The 19567-nt window shown below is 40.5% G+C and overlaps 1 protein-coding gene across 1 annotated transcript in view; it reads left to right on the plus strand.

The window, feature by feature from the left end:
* The window catches only part of MAST4 (microtubule associated serine/threonine kinase family member 4), a 617121-nt gene that overhangs the window by 564922 nt on the left and 32632 nt on the right, over positions 1-19567 (plus strand). The window contains 6 exon segments of the mRNA XM_070357543.1: positions 38-123; positions 7292-7500; positions 9240-9378; positions 10673-10805; positions 11772-11937; positions 13786-13887. Of these exon segments, the coding sequence (XP_070213644.1) occupies positions 38-123; positions 7292-7500; positions 9240-9378; positions 10673-10805; positions 11772-11937; positions 13786-13887 (835 nt within the window).

Raw genomic sequence — 19567 nt, forward strand, 5'->3', positions numbered from 1 at the left:
TGCTGTGTTTTTTTAACATCCATATTTTGTCTCCAAGAGCTCTAATGCTTCCCTGAAACTTCGAAGGAAGCCTCGGGAAAGTGATTTTGAAACGATTAAATTGATCAGCAATGGAGCCTATGGGTGAGTAATTCAAGAAAACTATTGTGTTTTAACATACCTAAGAAATATATTCTTCACATTGATCTTGTGCCAAATAGATATTGTTGTGGACTTTAGTTTTCAGATCACTGCTCCTTCATTAATGGGTGTAAGGTGAAGCCCAAATCATTTTTCACTGGATACTTCATCAGAAAATATTTCAAGTGACATGGGTGGGAATTATCGTAGAGGGTTGGAGAGAAAGACTTTAGAAAGCAAAAATTTCTAAAGGGAACATATTTTCACATGCCTCTTTGTGTGTAGATATATAGATACATATACACATCTGGCTGTATATTTATATATATATATATTTGAATATATATAAATTCATTTATAGCATTTCTTCTTGAGAATTAGCCAATATTTCCTGCCTGACCAGCAGTCAGCATTGGAAGAGAAGTACTTAAATAAGAAGGCTGATTGAAAATATAAAGTAATAAAATTCTTTGTCTTTCTGTTACACCAGAATTTTTTTTTTAGTTGGCCTGTATGCTATAGTCTGATCGTATTAGTGGTGCCCCTTCCTTGACTCAGTTTTATAGACACAGAGTTTCTTTCTCATGGCATAAGGTCAATACTGACAAGATCCTTCTTGAGTTACTAATAATTTAGAAGGATAATTCATACACAAACTGTGTCCTGATCCACTTTAGACAGCCTAGAACTCTAGTTTAATTAAGTATGAATCCCAATTCCATCTGTAGGTAGAGGGCAATAAACCATCCCGTAGACATTTATTGCCATTTATCACACACACGAGCAGATGAGATAGAAATGATTTTTGTTATGCCACAAGGGATGTTTCTTCTTAGAATTTTTTTTTCACCTCTAATATTTTCCACACCATTAACTTAGTGAAGAACTTAAATATTTGTGAGTCCTTTCTATGCTTCACTGATTTGTTTTCAGGATTATGTCAAATGGCATATTTCCTGGTGTGGCTTATAAATGCTTTCTGATGTTTTTGGGTTTTTTTTGCAATGTTTTATTTTTTTCAAGGACCTCACTGAAACTCTTCTGCCTGAGAAGATCGTTTTTAGCATGTGGTTGTGTGTGGGTTTTGTTTGTATATTGTTGGCTTTTAGTCCATTTTCGTTCTGGGGATCCTCTGAGGATTTCTTCTTTGATGAGAAAGAAGACTGAACTTTGATTTAAGGGATCTGTGGGTATGCGCACTGCTTGCTTTTATTGGAAGTGAAATTCTGGCATAGGATTGTTGGTGAAGCACTTTTATAAAATTTGAGCAAATATCTTAGCTGTATATGGAGTTCTAATTGGTTGAGTAAACTCATTTGTAGTGCAATTAAACCACTGTATAGTAAATGAGGTATATCACTCTTTGGGGAATGGTTGGGAATATACAAGAAGTTAAACAAGCTGTGAATCCGTAAACACCCAGGACGCAGGCCAAGTCATTAATGGGCTTACAAGCTGCCTGCGGGAGCCTCTGCTGATCAGCCAAAACTTTTTTTTTTTCTCTTTTACTCTTCTCCAAGTTAATCTCTCGCTATGTTTCTAACAGATTTCCTCTAAGATTTAATTATTTTGAACTTAAAGTTTGAATCAAGCCACACCCATTGGCCTACCCGATCAGGATGCTATGGTGGGCTTCTGTGAACTGGCTGAACAGATGGATCCCTTGTGGGCCATGAATTGAAGCCTTTCAAGGCTCTCTTGGGCATCCTTGTAGCCGAATCCTTGCTCACATCAGTGACCTGTTCTTTGACTTTCAAAAACTGGTTATGCTGGAAACTAACCCTTTCCTTAGAGAGAGCTGTAACAGGTCAGGATTTTCTCAACATCCCTACTTAGTGACAGTTCATGGCATGAAGGGGGCTTCCCTGGTGGCTCAGATGGTAAAGAATCTGCCTGCAATGCAGGAGACCCAGGTTCGATCCCTAGGTCAGGAAGATCCCCTGGAGAAGAGAGTGGCTACCCATTCCAGTATTCCTGCCTGGAGAATCCGATGGACAGAGGAGCCTGGCAGGCTACCGTCAGAAAGAGTCAGACAAGACTGAGTGACTAACACTTTCACTTTCATATGGCATGAAGCCATTTTACCAATTTGATTGATAAGCCCTGAATTTCCTTCTCTGTTGAGTAGGTTTCAGATCCCTGCCTGGAAGCTGAAACTTCCTTCAAGCCACGCTTAGCACTTTGTAGGAAGTGAACACCTCCTATGTGCCAGGCATTGGACTAGTCTGTCTGTATACATCCTCTTCTCACAAGACCCTTTGATGTGAGGAAAGAGGCTTCCAGGCCTGGTCACACACTGCCTGCAAGCAGAGTTCTTGTCTCCCTTTATGTTTTGTTTATAACTTTTAGTCATCTCAATTGGGGTATAGAAGTCCTTCTTCCATTGAGTACATCCACCTAGATTTTGTTTTTCTTTATTTATTTTTAAATATTTTTGACTACGAGGCTTGTGAGAGCCTAGTTTCTTGACCAGGAATCAAACCCAGGCCCTTGGCAGTAAGAGCATAAAGTCTTAATCACTGGACGGCTGGGAAATTCCCTCCACCAGGATTTTTAGATAACAATTTTGAGTGAAAGAATAAAACTAATATAAAATTTTTTAAAGTAAGTAAACTGGATCTGAGAGGCACAGCTCTTCTCCACTTCACATTCCTTTCTTGCCTTGCTGCCCTTTCTTTTTTTCACCCGCAAAGGACAGTGTCATTTACCTGAGAGACCAGGTGTGCAAGCTGACAGATGCGCCCTCTTGATAGCCTTTCCTCTCAGCGTCTCGACGACACACGCACTCTCCTTCCCACGTGAGGCTCTGCCCACGGGGATTCGTGTATCAGGCTCTCAGATTCATGAGTAATTGTATATGCATGAGACATTCACACTCCCCATAGGACTGATTCATTCTGCTCTAGATCCTGCCTGCTTCCCATTCTGCTTCTCCCCGCCCCCACCTCAGTTCTGCTTGAGTGGAGTGATGCTTGGCTCAGCGGGTTGCCCCTCCCGACGCTTCACCTCCCATCCTTGCCTCTTCCTGTTTCGCAGAGGGGTCAGTATAGGAAAAGAGACACAGAGGCCTTTTCAAAGAAAGCAACCCTTGGGGACAGAAAGCGGAGAAATGGGAGCCAAATCAGTTCAGCCTAGTTTTATAACTAGACTTGGGCGGTTTGCAACTCTGCCTCGCAGTGTTAGATGACTGTCCCACTGCTGTTTGTCTCTGTTTCTCTCTCTTTTTCAGCCTCTCCCTCCCTCTCTCTCTCTCCTCTCTCTCTCTGCTGACTTGAGTAAATTTTGAACACTGACTTACAGGAAGGGAGGAAAGGAGTATGTGAGAGAACACTTACTACTAAATGAACAAATTTCAGCATTAGAAATAATATTCCCAAAGCAGTACCGAAATGTAAGAACATAAACAAAACAAACCCAGCTGCAGGGGATTCTAATTAAGTCTAAGTTGACTTTTGCAACTTGAACGAGATATGTTTGTCCTGAGGAAATGGTATCTCAGGCTACCTATAGGATTAATTTCAACTGAAATTAATTTCAATTAATTCCTGAGGATTACCTGATTGTTTTAAATAAAATAACAAGGGGAAGCAGAAAATCAAATCAAATTTTACGAACTGAAAATCTGAGGACAAAGATTGAAGGCCTTTATTAACACTGTACCTAGTATAAGTGCTGGTCAAATTGAGCCTGAGGCTTCTTTCTCTTTTGTTCTTTCATAAAGTCATGTGCAATCCTATTCTTTTTTCCTTCACTTCCTGTTGTCTTCACACATACTGAATTTTTTTGCAGTTATTTATGTAAGAAATGGTGGTGCTTGGTTGAAAATAAAAATGGCGACCTAGGGCATTCCCTGGCAGTCCAGTGGTTAGAGTTCATAGCAGAGGGTATGAGTTCAATCCCTGGTCAGGGAACTAAGATCCCACATGCCTTGTGGCATGGCCAAAAAAGAAAAGAAAGATGTAACAGGGAAAAAAATGGCAACCTACTGATAGTCTAAAAGTGAAATTCTCAATGTCATATGTCTGGAGATTCTAGCACTAAACCTACTTAATGTTAAACACTGAAAGAAGAGAGGAACTGAGTTATACTCCAGTTGAGTCTCAAGAATAGGCAAGTGCTTATATAAAGATAATGGCTTTCTCTTTTTAACATTTTCAGTTCTGAGACTCATTTTAAAAAGCAGATTTTGTATTTCAGAAATCCCTCTTCATGACAATATCTGCCAATGCTTGTCTCATATCTAAGCCGAGGCCAAGTTCTTGTCTGTGCTCCCTTTGAGTATGTCTCTTCTACTATCAGCTTCTAATTAGGAGAAGCGCAAGTGTTTTTGAATCTTTTGTTCTACTCTATCCAATTAGTAATCGGAAAAAGGGGGGAATTGGTCAAAGCGTTTGATTCAGAAAGAATGAGTTAAGTTGGTTAATGAAAAAGTTAGTCAAAGTAGAAAATCGCCAAAAAATGATATGTACTTTAAACATTTTAATTTAACTTAGATATATGTAAATTGACCAGCCTTTTGATGTAAGACCTTTATAAGACAGCGAATATAAACCGTTAAATAGTCATTCTTTGGTATTACCTCCCTTGGATACTAAAATCCACAGATGCTCAAGTCTCTTAAATAAAATGACATCCTCTCATATAGTTTAAATCACCTGTAGACTGCTTATAATACCTAATACAATGTAGTGAAAGTCGCTCAGTTGTGTCTCTCTGCAACCCTATGGAACAGTCCATGGGACTCTCCAGGCCAGAATACTGGAGTGGGTTGCCATTCCCTTCTCCAGGGGATCTTCCCAACCCAGGGATCGAACCCAAGTCTCCCACATTGCAGGCAGATTCTTTACCAGCTGAGCCACGAGGGAAGCCCAATACAATGTAAATGCTTTGTAAATTGTTGTCAGTGTGGCAAATTCAAGTTTTGCTTTATCGAGTTCTGGAATTTTTTTTTAATGTTTTCAGTCCTCAGTTGGTTGAATCTAAGGATACACAGAAGACAGGGACATGTAGGGCTGACTGTATTATGTTGTTTGCTTCCCATCTTTAGCTTCTTTATAGGTGAAGCAAAAACTGAAATCAATCTGTGTCTAGATTTGTATTATTTTCTTAACATTTAGAATCTTTTCACTTTACTGAATCGATGGGAATTTAGTTACTCACATTTATCAGTACTTTCCCAAGTATTCCATTCAGTTTTCTTATAAACAAGGATGTTTTCTTTTTTCACACTCACTTTCCATCAGTTTAAATATTTGTTTAAATTAGTCAGTTATGGTATCAAGCCTAGTGAGGAGAACAGGTGTAGGAATAAACCCAGCTGGTGGAAGCCCAAGTGTCTGGGCATCCTGAAGAGGACACCAAGCCCACATGGAAAGCAGGGAGCACCCAGCTGGCCAGCCCCTATGCCAGGTTATTGTACAGTGGAAATAGGAACACCAGGTTATTCCTCCAGTTGGCTGTGTGGAGTGTGGTTCAGACAGCTTGTGTGATTTTGTGAGTCAAGGGAAAATATGGATATAATGAGAAGACAAAGACAAAGATGTACACATTTGATAGAAAGACGAATTCCTAGTTGAGTGCTTAAGAGGAAGATGTGAACCTTGGTTAAATTGAGATTGAATGTACTTAAGATTTACATCAGTGGATCACTCTGACATTTTGGTGCAGCAGGCATATAGGGTGTCCTGGTCCCCTTTGTGTTCATTTTTTCAGGGACAATGAAAATCACCAGTGGGAAATGAATCTCAGTTAACCCTTTGTTTGGGAAGCATCCTACTGGGTAGAGTTTACTGTGACTAGTAGCTCTTTAGGTAAATTATTCCTTAGTTTATCACTGCGTTTGTTTCAGGACAGCCTCATATAACCTATTATACACTTCTGATGATGATGGCTCTTTAGGTACATTATTAAGTATTTGCACATTGCCTCACCTGAGTTCAGACCTGTTCTCCCTCAATAATGGGATAAATGAGTAACTTGTGAGAAAAGGAGCCTGTCCAAGACAGTTTCCTTATTGCTCATTATTTCCAGCTGGGGTTTGAAAGATCTTCCTCCTGATTACTTCTTTTCTGTACATCATTTGAAGCTCCAAGGAGTCCATTGTCTTTTCCCGGACAGAACTGGTGGTGAGGCTTCTGGCAGAAATTCAATGCAACCTGCTCATTTTAGGGTAAAGTTGCTGGGCACCTCACCTGTGGGTCACGTGCACCAGAAATGCCATATACTCTGGACCCCTTTTCAGTTGAGAAATGCATTTCCTGTTGAAACAGGCATAGGTGTAACTCATGCTGAGCTCTGTAGTGAAGGAATATGCTTCTCTTTGTAGCAGGGTGGGCGGCCCCCTATGACCTATTACACACTTCATATTTATCTAGAAATTTATGTGTGTATGCTAAGTCACTTCAGTCATGTCGAATTCTTTGCAGCCCTACGGACTGTAGCCCTCCAGGCTCCTCTGTCCATGGGATTCTCCAGGCAAGAATACTGCAGTGGGTTGCCATGCCCTTCCCAAGGGATCTTCCCAGCCCAAAGATCGAACCGGCATCTCTTCTGTCTCCTGCATTGGCAAGCGGGTTCTTTACCATTAGCACCACCTAAGAAGCCCTGTAAAAGCTAATGTGAAGTAAATTACTCTCAAGTTGGAAGTCAGCTACATTAAGAAGCAATAATCTATGGTCTCTTTTTGTAGATCTCATGTGTATCATATAGAAAATTATTGCTTTAGTCAGTTGTGAAAAAATGCCTAATAGATATCTAATGCTAGAAAGGCTTTAGCTCAGAATATGTATGTACTTTTTTCGTTGTTTTCCTGTTCTAACTTATATTTTGGATTTCGTTCTATTTATGAAAAAACTGAAAACAACAGCTAGCTATTGGAAAATAGCTCACTCTGGAGACTGTCTGTATCCTTCAGCAGTGAAATGAATTTGATGTCTTATGTGTGACCTGTAACCTTATTGAAAGGATAAAAAAAAAAAATCAATCTAGCCAAAGGACTTTGACCTGAAATTGAATGTTGATAGTTGCCAGCATAGCTAATGTGGGCTGAATCCCAGCTGTCATGTGAACTTAAAAAAAAAAAAAGTGGGTGATCATATCCACCTACATGGCTTACTGTACCCAGAAACCTCTCCTCTTCCTTTGAACCCCAACTCCTTGTGCTCCTTTTCAGGGCAGTCTATTTCGTTCGGCATAAGGAATCCCGGCAGAGGTTTGCCATGAAGAAGATTAACAAACAGAACCTCATCCTCCGAAACCAGATCCAGCAGGCCTTTGTGGAACGGGATATCCTGACTTTTGCAGAAAACCCTTTTGTCGTCAGCATGTACTGCTCCTTTGAGACCAGGCGCCACTTGTGCATGGTCATGGAGTATGTGGAAGGTGAGTCAGCTCTGACACCGCGACCATGGCGCTGATGCCCAAGGCCACTGTCTTTGTGTGGCTGATGTTTTCGGTCCCTGTGCTTCACAATGGTTGTATCCACAGAGGAACCGAGGCTGGGCACTGAGATGGCTGTATTCCCAGTCATTACCTTCTGATAATTGCCTGTCAAGTGCCAGCTCTATTATAACAAAGGGAAAATTAGTGCCATTTGAAAAACAGGTTGTTTTCCTTTTTAAACCGCCTTTCATCCTGAGTACCTCCTCTCAATTGGTCATTAAAGTTAGAATATAGGTGATGGGATTTTTCCTACTTATTTTTATCATGTATCATAAAATCATTCATTACAGTGGATCTTCTTAAGGAATGTATTAAAATATGTCCTTTTCAGTCTATGGTATGAAATTAAAAGTGAGTTAGAAGAAAGATACATTCAAGAAAATCTAACTTCTAAAAAAAGTACAAATCAACTTATTTTCAAAAGCAAAATATGCTCACAGACACAGGAAACAAATTTCTGGTTTTCAAAGCAGAAAGGGGAGGGGGAATAAATTAGGACTATGGGGTTAACAGATATACACCACTATATATAAAATAGATAACAAGGATTTAGTGTATAGCACATGGAACTGTATTCAATATCTTTTAATAACCTATCAATGGAAAGAATCAGAAGCTGGACACCTGAAACTAACAACATTATAAATCAACTACAGTTTAATTTTAAAAAGCTTGTTTTTCTTTTGGAAGCTCATGGTCTGTCTTTTAAATACTCCAAGTAATGTTATTTCCATCAATTTTACATGAAATGTTTTTTGTTTCAGTAGCCATGACTTATTAACATAAATAAAACTGTAAAATGAATAGGTAAGCAAGGGCAAAACAGTTTTCAAAGCATCTGATTTAAGCCCTTGTAATTATTTGAACAGAATCCCAAAACTTTACAATTTGAAGAAACATTAAGTAGCATTTTCATTTTGCAGATGAATGAACTGAAACCCAAGTTTCACTAGATATTTAGTAGTAGATACAAGACAAAAACATAACTTGCATGATTTCTACCCAGTGTTCTTTTCACCACACCAGTACTTTAACTTTTGCTGTGGTTATTTTAACAACAATCATTAATGTTTATCACATGTTTAATATGTGTTGCAGCATCCTGAATTCTTTACCTAGATTACTTCATTTAATCCTCACAATAAAAGGGATGACGTTATTCATATCCTGACATAACAGACAAAAGGACCAAGACCAGTTTGCCCAAGATATCCCCACCTGTAAGAATCAAAGCTGGAATTTGAACTCAGGCAGCCTGATTCCAGAATCCATGTTTTTAAATGGTTTATTATATATTTTTTAATTAATTAATTTATTTTAATTGGAGGCTAATTACTTTACAATATTATAGTGGTTTTTGCCGTACATTGACATGCATCAGCCATGGGTTTTATTATATTTTAAATTGTCACACTGTCCCTAAAACACAGCACTAGTTCTTCAACTTTTTGTTTCACTTCAGGTCAAATCTGCTCCCTCATGAGCAGTGCTTCTTAAATAGAAGTCTGTATTTTCTTCACAGCACATCTTAAGTAGAAACATAATTACCTAACACAGTCTCCACTTATGAGCATGATGGACTTTGTGGCCATTCTGTTTTGAAATTCTGCAGTCTAAACTGGTGGTCTTTTATCCCAGCTGATACAGTACTTGCTAAGTCTTTTTCTTGTGTTTTATAGGGGGTGACTGTGCCACGTTAATGAAGAACATGGGTCCTCTCCCCGTAGATATGGCCAGGATGTACTTTGCTGAGACGGTCCTGGCCTTGGAATATCTACATAATTATGGAATTGTACATAGGGATTTGAAACCAGACAAGTATGTACACTGATGCAATATGTCTATTTTTCACATAATACAAATTTTTGTCTTTAAAAAATTTTAGCGCTGCTTTGCACATTTTAAAATTCTCCCATAATGTTCCCCAAAGTTATTTTTAGCAGCATTTATAATTTTTGTATATTCTTTTTAAAGGCTGTGATGTTTATAATGATAGCTTATAAGAAACAAACAGAAGAGTGTAAAGCCAGGGCTAATTTATATTTTTACATTTTTTATTATGTAAATAATAGGTACATAGAATGCCATGAGTTGTTTTCTGGATAGTTTCTGCATTTAGAATCATATTTAGATAATTATTTTCTCCTCCAAGATGATATCCTTGTAGAATCTATTCTGTTTTATTCATAATTTATTATTTATTATTTAATTTTTAATCTATGTGGAGTTCATTTTGAGATACAGATTTGAGATACAGATACACTGTTTTCCCACCAAAGTCTAGGTATTCTTGACACCATTTATTAAATGTTTCATGCTTTCTCCACTAATTTGAGATACCTCTAGAAGTATTTTTTCAGGGTGCTGAAAACTTTATGATAAAATTAACTCATGCTCATTTCAGAAGATTTGGGAAGTACAAAAAACACAATTCATTCACAAAATTACCAAACACAACTATTAGAATTTCAGCATATATCCTTCTGCTAGCTTTATTTTTTTAGACTCCTCCTTTAATTTTTTAAATTATTACAATTTCCTATGCTACTTAAAATGAAAACAAATTCATAAAGCTTTCAAATGTGCATTCTTCGCATGTGTAAGAGATGTAGGTCATGTCCTTAGTGAGTAGAAACTTAAGTTTGAGCCAGAAGTTAAAATCTGAAACAATACTACATTTTTCTTCCAAGTTCTCTATCTCATTTGACTCACAGATTGGTAGCTTATCTTAGTCGCTGACGTGTAACATAGGATTATCAGTAGCCCTTTCTCAGCTATTTTTGTATTCTGAAAATACAAAGATGTCAGAGTTCCATACTTGAATTTTTCTGAGTTGCAAGTTGTAAGTGATGCTGTATGCAGATGCTCCAAGGAAGACGCGCGGGTCCCGACCTCCAGCCCTCCAGTGTGGATTACACTCAGCTGCCAGATACATAGTAATATATTTAACATCTTTGTGTGACTTCATCTCTTTGCAGGCTGGATTTTATAATGAGATTGATACCTATATACTACATAATCTTAAAAACAACTGTCAGTGGAAGGGAGAAAAGTAAAAACCAAAAACTGAGCTTCAAAGGAGTATTGTCATGTATGTTCTTCTGCTTCACAGTTTGCTGGTCACCTCTATGGGGCACATAAAGCTGACCGATTTTGGATTATCCAAGGTGGGACTCATGAGCATGACTACCAATCTTTATGAGGGTCATATTGAGAAGGATGCCCGAGAGTTCCTGGACAAGCAGGTAAGGTTGCACGCTGCTCAGTTCTAGTAAGTGTTAGACCTGTGGTCGGGTCTGACTCTTTGCAACCCGTGGACTATAGCCCACCAGGCTTCTCTGTCCATGGAATTTTCCAGGCAGGAATACTGGAGTGGGTTATCATTTCTAATACAAAGTACAGGATTGCCAATGAGATTCAGAACCAAAACTTGACTCGGCTGTCTTCATATTAGCGCTGGGGCTTTAGATGTCTTGATAAGCTTCACATTTAATAAAGTGCAAATTGCTCCCATTTTTCTCCCAGGACCTCTTTGAACTATAGGTCCCTCCACATTCCTCCCCTAGCATTATGCTCTATTAGTAAGACGAATGATGTAATTGCTCACAAGTGAGAGTGTGAGAGAGACAAATGGAAAACTGTTTTTGTAAGGAATTCGGGAGTCTCAGTAGAGTCCTCATGAAACTCATGATGCGTCGTACAATCACGGGTGCTAAGCTCCGAGCCATGGACCATTTCTCTTTAAGCACGCCTCATTGCCATGTGCCCACAATCTGTTCACTGTACAGTTACTTAAGGTGAACATGTCTCAACCATCAGGCTTTTATGAAGTAACCAGGATGTGAATATATTTCAGTTGTATAAATACTAAAACTCTCTGAGAGTGACAGATGAAAAAAAATGCAATATTATTTTAAATTTCAGGGATTACAAATGTTTTTGCAAAGTAAGTAAAGCTATTCAAATTTGAAATTAGATGTTACACACAGTTTTCTGTTAAAGCAGCATTTTAAGCTTTGCTTTTGTTTGGCATTTAAGTAATTCACTGCCTTTGGTATGATAGACAATGATTTAGAATCACTGGTCTTAAGTTCTTTGTCCATGTGGTCGAGCAGGTGCACTCTAGGCAAAATAATTGATATTGAGCCATCTTGCTCATTTTAATTTGTGTCTAATATTCCAATTATTCTAATATTGCAATCATCTTTCAGGTCTGTGGCACACCTGAATACATTGCACCAGAAGTGATTCTGAGGCAGGGCTACGGGAAGCCAGTGGACTGGTGGGCCATGGGGATTATCCTCTATGAATTTCTGGTTGGATGCGTGCCATTCTTTGGGGACACTCCAGAAGAGCTATTTGGACAAGTCATCAGTGGTAAATATTGTCAGGAGTTATCCCTAGGCTCCCGTTGGGAAGCAGCTTTTTAATATAATTCTGGGGAGTATTACTGTTTTCACTACTAAAATGTTAACCTTTATCAAATGGTTTAGCCAACAAATTAAAAGAACTCACTCATCATAGCATGAAACTGACTTTCACAATCTCAGCGGAGCCATTTGTGTTGGAAATTGATCTGAACAAGTTTTGTTAACGCGGAATTTAGTACTAGCAATGTAACTGATTTTTATGGCGTGCTTTATCTGCAAAAGAAATTGGTGTGGGATTTGCAAATGATTTCACTGCTGTCCAGTCTTCCTTTCCATAATAGGAAAGTTGCACCAGGGAAGAAAAGGTTAATGTGGGTAACATTTGCATAAATGCGGAAAATGGCTATTGGCACAGTGAAGAAATTAGCAAAAATGTAATAAACCCTAAAACAAATGTCTACCAAATAATAAATAATGAGAATGGGGAGGAAGCAAATTTAATCCACAGATTGTTAATGATTTCATTGGTGGTTGTTATGGTGTAATGTTATTTCTTAACAGCTGTTCATCTTTCATTTAAATTCAATAACCTTTAGATCTTAACCTGAAAGCTGACCCTAACTATTGTTATGTGGCTTGTGGCAAAACTAAATGATAATTAAATAGGCCTATTACTACCCTACCTGCTGTTTTTATAAATTTTCCTGAAGCAGAGATCAGAAAGGCCTCTCTTCCTCTGAGTTTGTTAGTCATCACTCACATCTTCACCCACTCTTGTCCCTTCTGGACTGTACTTAGAAGCCCCAACGGTGGAAATAGGGGGATAATTCCTTTCGGTATAAGGAGCCTTTTAATCACAGCATTATTTTCTGTCACTGACTTTGCAAGCCAGGCATCTTTGTAAACTTGAACAAAGTAGATTTGTGAGTTGCCTGCGGTGTATAACCCTTTTATACAATATCTGGGCTCTTTATGGATTTATAACTAGACTGTCTTCTGATATACCAAGGCCTGAGTGGCAAGAGGAATCAACTGTTTAATTAACACAAGCAGCAAATGCTGGCTTTGTTTTCTCAATGCCTTGCGGCTCAGATGCATATTCATGTTTTATTTTCCAAATCAGATTTAAACTGCAGCAGAGGAAGCTAGAGGCAGGCACACACAGAAATAACTCATGTTTTTATTGCATTTCCATGCACACAAGCATGCACACCTGTCTTCAGGCCAACTCCTTGAGAATGTAGAACCTATTCTAGTATTTATGGCAGATTTTAAATACTTCCATTACTATGATTTCTTTCGGTTCTTCTTCTTCTTCTTCTCCAGTCTTTAGCATTTTAACCTGTCCTTTGTCTCTGGAAATAGTTATTTCACAAAATTATTTTTTACTCCTCAAAGCAGAAGAACTCTAGAGCTGTGGCCAGATTCTCTACTATCTTAAGTATGATAGTAGAAGAGAAAATTTGACTCCCCATGATCATCCCTGGGTGGGTGATTGCCTTAAACACAGGAGTTTAGAGTTTCCAGTATATTGAGGCCTCTTAATATCGAGAGGACTAATTTGCAGTGTCAGTTCTACCAAAGAAAAATGAATCAAAAGGGTAAATGAGAGACACTCATTTGAAATGTTCTTACGCTGCCTTCTTGAAAGCGGTACTATACGTATCTTATGCAACAGTGCTTCTCAGACTTGACTGATCCTAGGAATCGACTGAAGGAATCAGCTGTGGATTCCGATTCAGCTGGTGGAGTGGGACGTGAAGTTCTGCATTTCTGACTCCTGGATGTTATCCATACTGTTGGGACGTGGACCATTTGAGCAATACAGTCCATCAACTACTTTTCTTCCTTCTAGATGAGATCAACTGGCCTGAAAAGGATGAGGCTCCACCCCCTGATGCCCAGGATCTGATTACCTTGCTCCTCAGGCAGAATCCCCTGGAGAGACTGGGAACAGGTTAGAGCACATATGTTTTAATTTTGCTAATACGCAGGAAATAATGTCAGTGTGGAGCACTCAGAGGTTTGTATTTTTGGTTTTTTTTTTGCGTGGGAAACATCTGTTGATTGATGCAGAATATGACTACAATACACTATAACAATATTTAAATTTTTTTTCTGATTCAGAGCAGCATGCATGCTATGAGGGTTGGTTGCTGTTGTTTTGTTGTTGTTCTTTTTTGGAAAGCAGAAATTTTTCTTACTTTGTTTCAGTCAGTAAAATTTCTCTGGAAGAAAACTTCAAGGGCAAAGGGCATATGTAACTCTTCTGTCTTGAAAAGCATGAATCTTAAAAATTTGAAACAGAAGGTTAGGAATATGGAGAGTTTTTTTTTCCCCTAGAAGGATTTGACCCAGCAGTTACTATCTACAAGTTTTGAAACAGGTTATCAATACTTGAACTAATTACTAGAAACGAGTGCCTTGGGTTGAGCCATGCTATCCTATCATGGTGATGAGCACCATGGCCCAAGAAAGAGGATTAAAAAACATTAACTTTCAAGATAAAGGAGGTAGTAGATTTATTTCTTGCTGATTATTTTTTCTGACTGTACTACTACCAGTTTTTTGTTTTTTTCCAAACTCCTATTCCTTTTCTTCCTTAATTCTTAATAGACAGAGATTGCAAGACAGTCCTAGCCAACTCCAGTATGTGAATGTACCTAGATGAGTCTACATATTAAATACACATAATGCACACACACATACAGCACACATCACACATACACACTGTATTGATAAAAATTTTCATCAATGACAATTGTTGACTTGCTGGGTTGTTTATTCTGAGCTGTTTCATCCTACCCCATTTTACTAGAAAGATAAGAAAATGCTGATGAGATCATTCTCTCACCCAGTTTTTTCTAGACAGAATCATTTGCAAAAACACCAAATATATATATCTTATATTGTGCTCCACTTTTGCTCAGAGCTTCCTCAGTTGGAGAGCTCTTTTCTTGCTTAAGTATGGAATGCTGTGCTATCCAGAGTTTCTGATGATGCATTAAAACCCATGGACCCAATCTTTATTTTGTAAATAAAGTTTTATTGAATCACAGCAGTGCTGTTCAGTTGCACATTATCTATGGCTGTCTTCATGCTGCTTGGCGGAGTTGAGTAGTCATGACCAACTCCATGGCCCACAAGGCCTAAAACATCTACTGTCTGGCTCTTGGCAGAGAAACCTTGAAGACCCTGCCTTAGAGAATCTAAGAAGCTTTCAATGGAGCTTTTTTTTTTTTTTTTTTGGCCACACTACAAGGCTTGTGGAATCTCAGTCCCCCCACCAGGGATTGAACCCAGGTCAATGACAGCAAAAGCCAATGTCCTAACCACTGTACCACCAGGGAATTCCCAAGAAATTTTAAAATCAGAACTCAATTAGGAAAACTAATTTGAGTTGAGTTTTGTACTAGAGTGCCTGCCTGCATGCTAAGTAACGTCAGTCGTGCCCGACTTTGTGACCATATGGACTGTAACCTGCCAGGCTCCTCTGTCCATGGGATTCTCCAGGCAAGAAGACTGGAGTGGGTTGCCATGCCGTCTTCCAGGGGAGCTTCCCTACCCAGGGATCGAACTGCGTCTCTTCCATCTCCTGCATTGGCAGGCAGATTCTTTACCACTGGTGCCACCTGGGAAGGCTTTATGCTAGAGTACCATGTGCTTTTTGCTTTCTTCCATGGGTAAGCGGGCCTTTCACTAGGAAAGGTGATATAATGGAAGGTAAAGGCATAAACTCGGTCGTCAGCTTGCCTGGGTTTAAATCTGAAGTGTATGATCACGAGCAGGTTGCTTCCCTTTCTGTGCCTCACTCCCTCATCTATAAAGTGGAGCTGATGGAAGGTCTACATCCCAGGATTACCGTGAGGATAAAAGATCATCAACACTGTCTGTTGGGACCAGATGTGACACCGCTGCTGCTGTTGTCATTTTGTATTTTTCTTGCCTGTATAATCCCGTGCTTTCCCCTTTGGCGTATGAGACTCAGGAATGGTGAGGGTGCCCCCACCTTTGAGCTGATGAACTCTTTGAACAGAATTCTTTATCTTTCTTTATCACCCTATTTGGATTTCCTTTTGTCTGAAGTGACTAGCAAACTGGTTATTTCCCTCTGTCTGTGATATACAGTTGGATTTGCTTTATGGTTCAAGAGAGAAGCATAGCTGTCCAAGAATGGGAGTCAAGGCTCTGTGTGGTGCAGAGATTTGAGCGGTGGTTTTACCCACTTGAGTCAAATGTGAGAAGCAGAGGCATTTTAAGATTGCCCTGCAACAATACAAATATCTGTTTGTGTAGTCTAATCAACTGTCCCAGGGAAGTATTGTTCTAAGGTAGAGCTAACAAGGTATAGGAATCATATCAGCGCTCCCGCTAAAGAGTTCTCTTCAGTGTCTGTGCGTCACTTTGGAGAGTTTTCCTATTTACTCTGCCCATTTCCCTCTCCTCGGAATGTGTGGACTCTTGATTGACCTTTACTTAGCAAGACAGGGCTATGGATGCTGGTCAGAACATCCACGTCTGTACGTTATTTGCTGCAAGTTATCTTTGCACATTTTCTCCTTGACTGCTGCTTTCAGTCTTTTCAGGGTTTGACAGATTGAGAAACAAATCTTCTAGCAGAAACTTGAAAGAGACTTTAAAGGACCCTGCCCAAGCTCTTAGAGTTGTCAAGAAGAGCTTGCCAAACAGGCAGGTCCAATGTGACGGGTCCCAGTAGGGCCCAGAGAGCGAGTCTGAGAATCCTGCAAGTCTGCCATGCTGCTTCCAATGACAGTGGTGTGGATTTGATGCATATTAAGAGGGCAAAATAATGCACCATGAAATGTGCGAATGCACATTTGCCCGGGAGACTAGAGAGGCTGAGAAAAGGAGTGTGAAGAACATAATGGATGTTTAAGAAAATTTTGTGAAAGGAGAGAAATGCTCAAGGGAGAACACTAGTGCCAAACCCTAACTTGCAATTTGGGACCTTGTTGTACTTGAACTTGACTTTTGAACTTGTAGAATATCGAGAGCAGCTGGGCTCATTGGACTTGAGACCTGCTCAGATGTGACTTGACTCCCACCCGTAAGCCAGCTGGGAGGTCGTAAGTCATTTCTTCATTGCCTGGAGTCTCAGTTTCCTAATCTCTGGAAATAAACATGTTACACACCTCACGGGATTATTGTAGGATTGAGTGTGGGTGTGTTGGAGGAGGTGTGTGGTTCCATTAATCTGGTGCATAACAGGAGCTCAAGAAATGGTCCCTTTACCTTTCTGGTGAATTGTTATGGTGAGAGTGACATTTGCATGAGTTCCTGTGTCTGATGATTTGTGTTTGGCTCATAAAGCCACCATCTGTACTATTCCAAGAGGTTGCTGTTCAGTCGCCCAGTCATCTCTGTCTCTCTGTGATCCCATGGACTGTAGTATGCCAGGCCTCCCTATCCCTCACCATCTCCTGGAGTCTGCCCAAGTTCATGTTCATTGTATCGGTGATTCCATCCAGCCATCTCATCCTCTGATGCCCTCTTTTCCCTCTACCCTCAATCTTTCCCAGCATCAGGGACTTTTCCAATGAATCATCTTTTCACATCAGATGACCAAAATACTGGAGCTTCAGCATCAGTCCTTCCACTGAATATTCAGGGTTGATCTCCCTTAAGATTGACTGGTTTGATCTCCTTGCTGTCCAAGGGACTTCCAGGAGTCTTCTCCAGCACCACAGTTCAAAGGCATCAAATCTTTGGCATTCTGCCTTCTTTATGGTCCAGCTCTCACAACTGTACGTGACCACTGAGAAGACTACACAGACCTTCGTCGGCAGAGTAATGTCTCTGCTTTTCAACACACTCTAGGTTTGAGGTTGTGCCGTGTGCTCAGTCGCTCAGTTGTGTCCAACTCGGCGACCCCATGGACTGTAGCCTGCCAGGCTCCTCTGTCCATGGGATTCTCCAGGCAAGAATACTGGAGTGGGTTGCCATGTCCTCTTCCAGGGGATCTTCCCAGCCCAGGGATCGAACTCAGGTCTCCCACATTGCAGGCGGATTCTTTGTCTGAGCCACCAGGGAAGCCCAAGAACACTGGAGTAGGTAGTCCATCCCTTCTCTAGGGATGACTTCCCAACTTCCCGACTCAGGAATTGAACTGGGGTCTCCTGCATTGCAGGTGGATTCTTTACCAGCTGAGCTACCCAGGAAGCCCCAGGTTTGAGGTTGTTAGCCCAGGTTAATTTTTCTCTGGTATGTCCTTTTGATTCTTTTGTTCCCCCTCTCTCCAGAAGTGCATGAAAAACAGGGCTTAGTGATAAGCAGCTGCTTCTCAGTGGGGCACAGAGGCCAATGGGTGAGACCTGGGCACTGGGTCAGCAGTGGGCTGGGCTCCCTGGGGAGGGCCCATTTGTCATTCTCCATAGAGAGCAAGTGAAGGCTCTCACCAATATGTGTCCCAAGGTGTGGGTCAGGGAGCAAACGCTCTGGATATGGTCAGGAAGTGTCTTTTGAGCCTTTGGGTCCAGAAAACTATGCTTTTCTGGGTAAAGTAGAGTGACCTGGATGTTCCAGGGCTGTCACCTGATGAGGCCCCAAGAGTGGCAGCTGAAGTCATAGTCATTGCTGTACAGTGCTTGGTAGGCCGCTTGGTCGGCCACTAGTTAGGGCCTGACTCTTTGGACCTCAGTGTCACTGGTACAGTGAGGGAATTGAATTGATGCATATTTAAGCCCTTTGATCATCTCCAAGCAAAGATCACTGGAAGAAAATGTCCCTGGCAGATGTGTTTGGGGATGTTTGTTGGGGTAGAAGAGAACCAGGCTGCACGGAGGGCTGGAGTTGGACTAGGCAGAGATGCTGGGGAGCTGGGTGTGTGGCTCCCTTCCCCGATATCCACATGGTAAATCCATTTGAAAGTTGATGCGAGAGAGAGGGCAGGGTAGGATCTCAACTCAACCAGGCCTCCCCTTGCATGGCATGTGGTGCTGTGGCCCTGAGGATGGACTGGTGGTCTTTAGACAGACCTCAGCTCAGCCCCTCTAACCCTTACTCACCGGATGATCTTGACCCGTATAGTTTATTGCGTATTTGCTTTTCACATCCAAAAAATGGAGTTGACAATGCCTACTATGAGGCATTACTTTCAGTGGTTTAATTAAAAGAAGCAAGTTGCCTCTTGTCTCTAGTGCAATACTTGTCAAAGTTGGCCCTCAAATCCCAGCTGCTGATGCTGTTGCTGTTGGGCTCAACAGCAGACTTGAGTATCATGCTGTAAACAAGGGAAAAGCCTACTGAATTCTAGAAAAAGATTATAATCAAATACTTTGTAAAGAACCCATTCTCCCTTTTGGGGGGTGATTTTTTTCACTTGGCGTTTTTCTCTTCATTCCATCATTTTCAAAACATTGGTTTCCCTTGGCTGGTTTGGAGCCCTAGCCAACCTGTTCCTTGTGCTCAAGGGAGGCCCAGTGAGGACAGAACGATGACTTTGAACTTTACAGATGCCTCCCCTGCCCCAAGGTTTTTCATTCAGCTTGCGTTTCTCATCCTGTTCCTTTTGTACCCCACTGAGGACAGGATGAGAAGCATGAGTAACAACTCCATTAAAGAGGCATTTGCAACCCGTGTTGAGGGGCATCTCCTGGTTGGGAGACGGATTAGATCCT

Source organism: Bos mutus, chromosome 20 (assembly GCF_027580195.1).
Source record: "Bos mutus isolate GX-2022 chromosome 20, NWIPB_WYAK_1.1, whole genome shotgun sequence".
Classification (NCBI taxonomy): Eukaryota; Metazoa; Chordata; class Mammalia; order Artiodactyla; family Bovidae; genus Bos; species Bos mutus.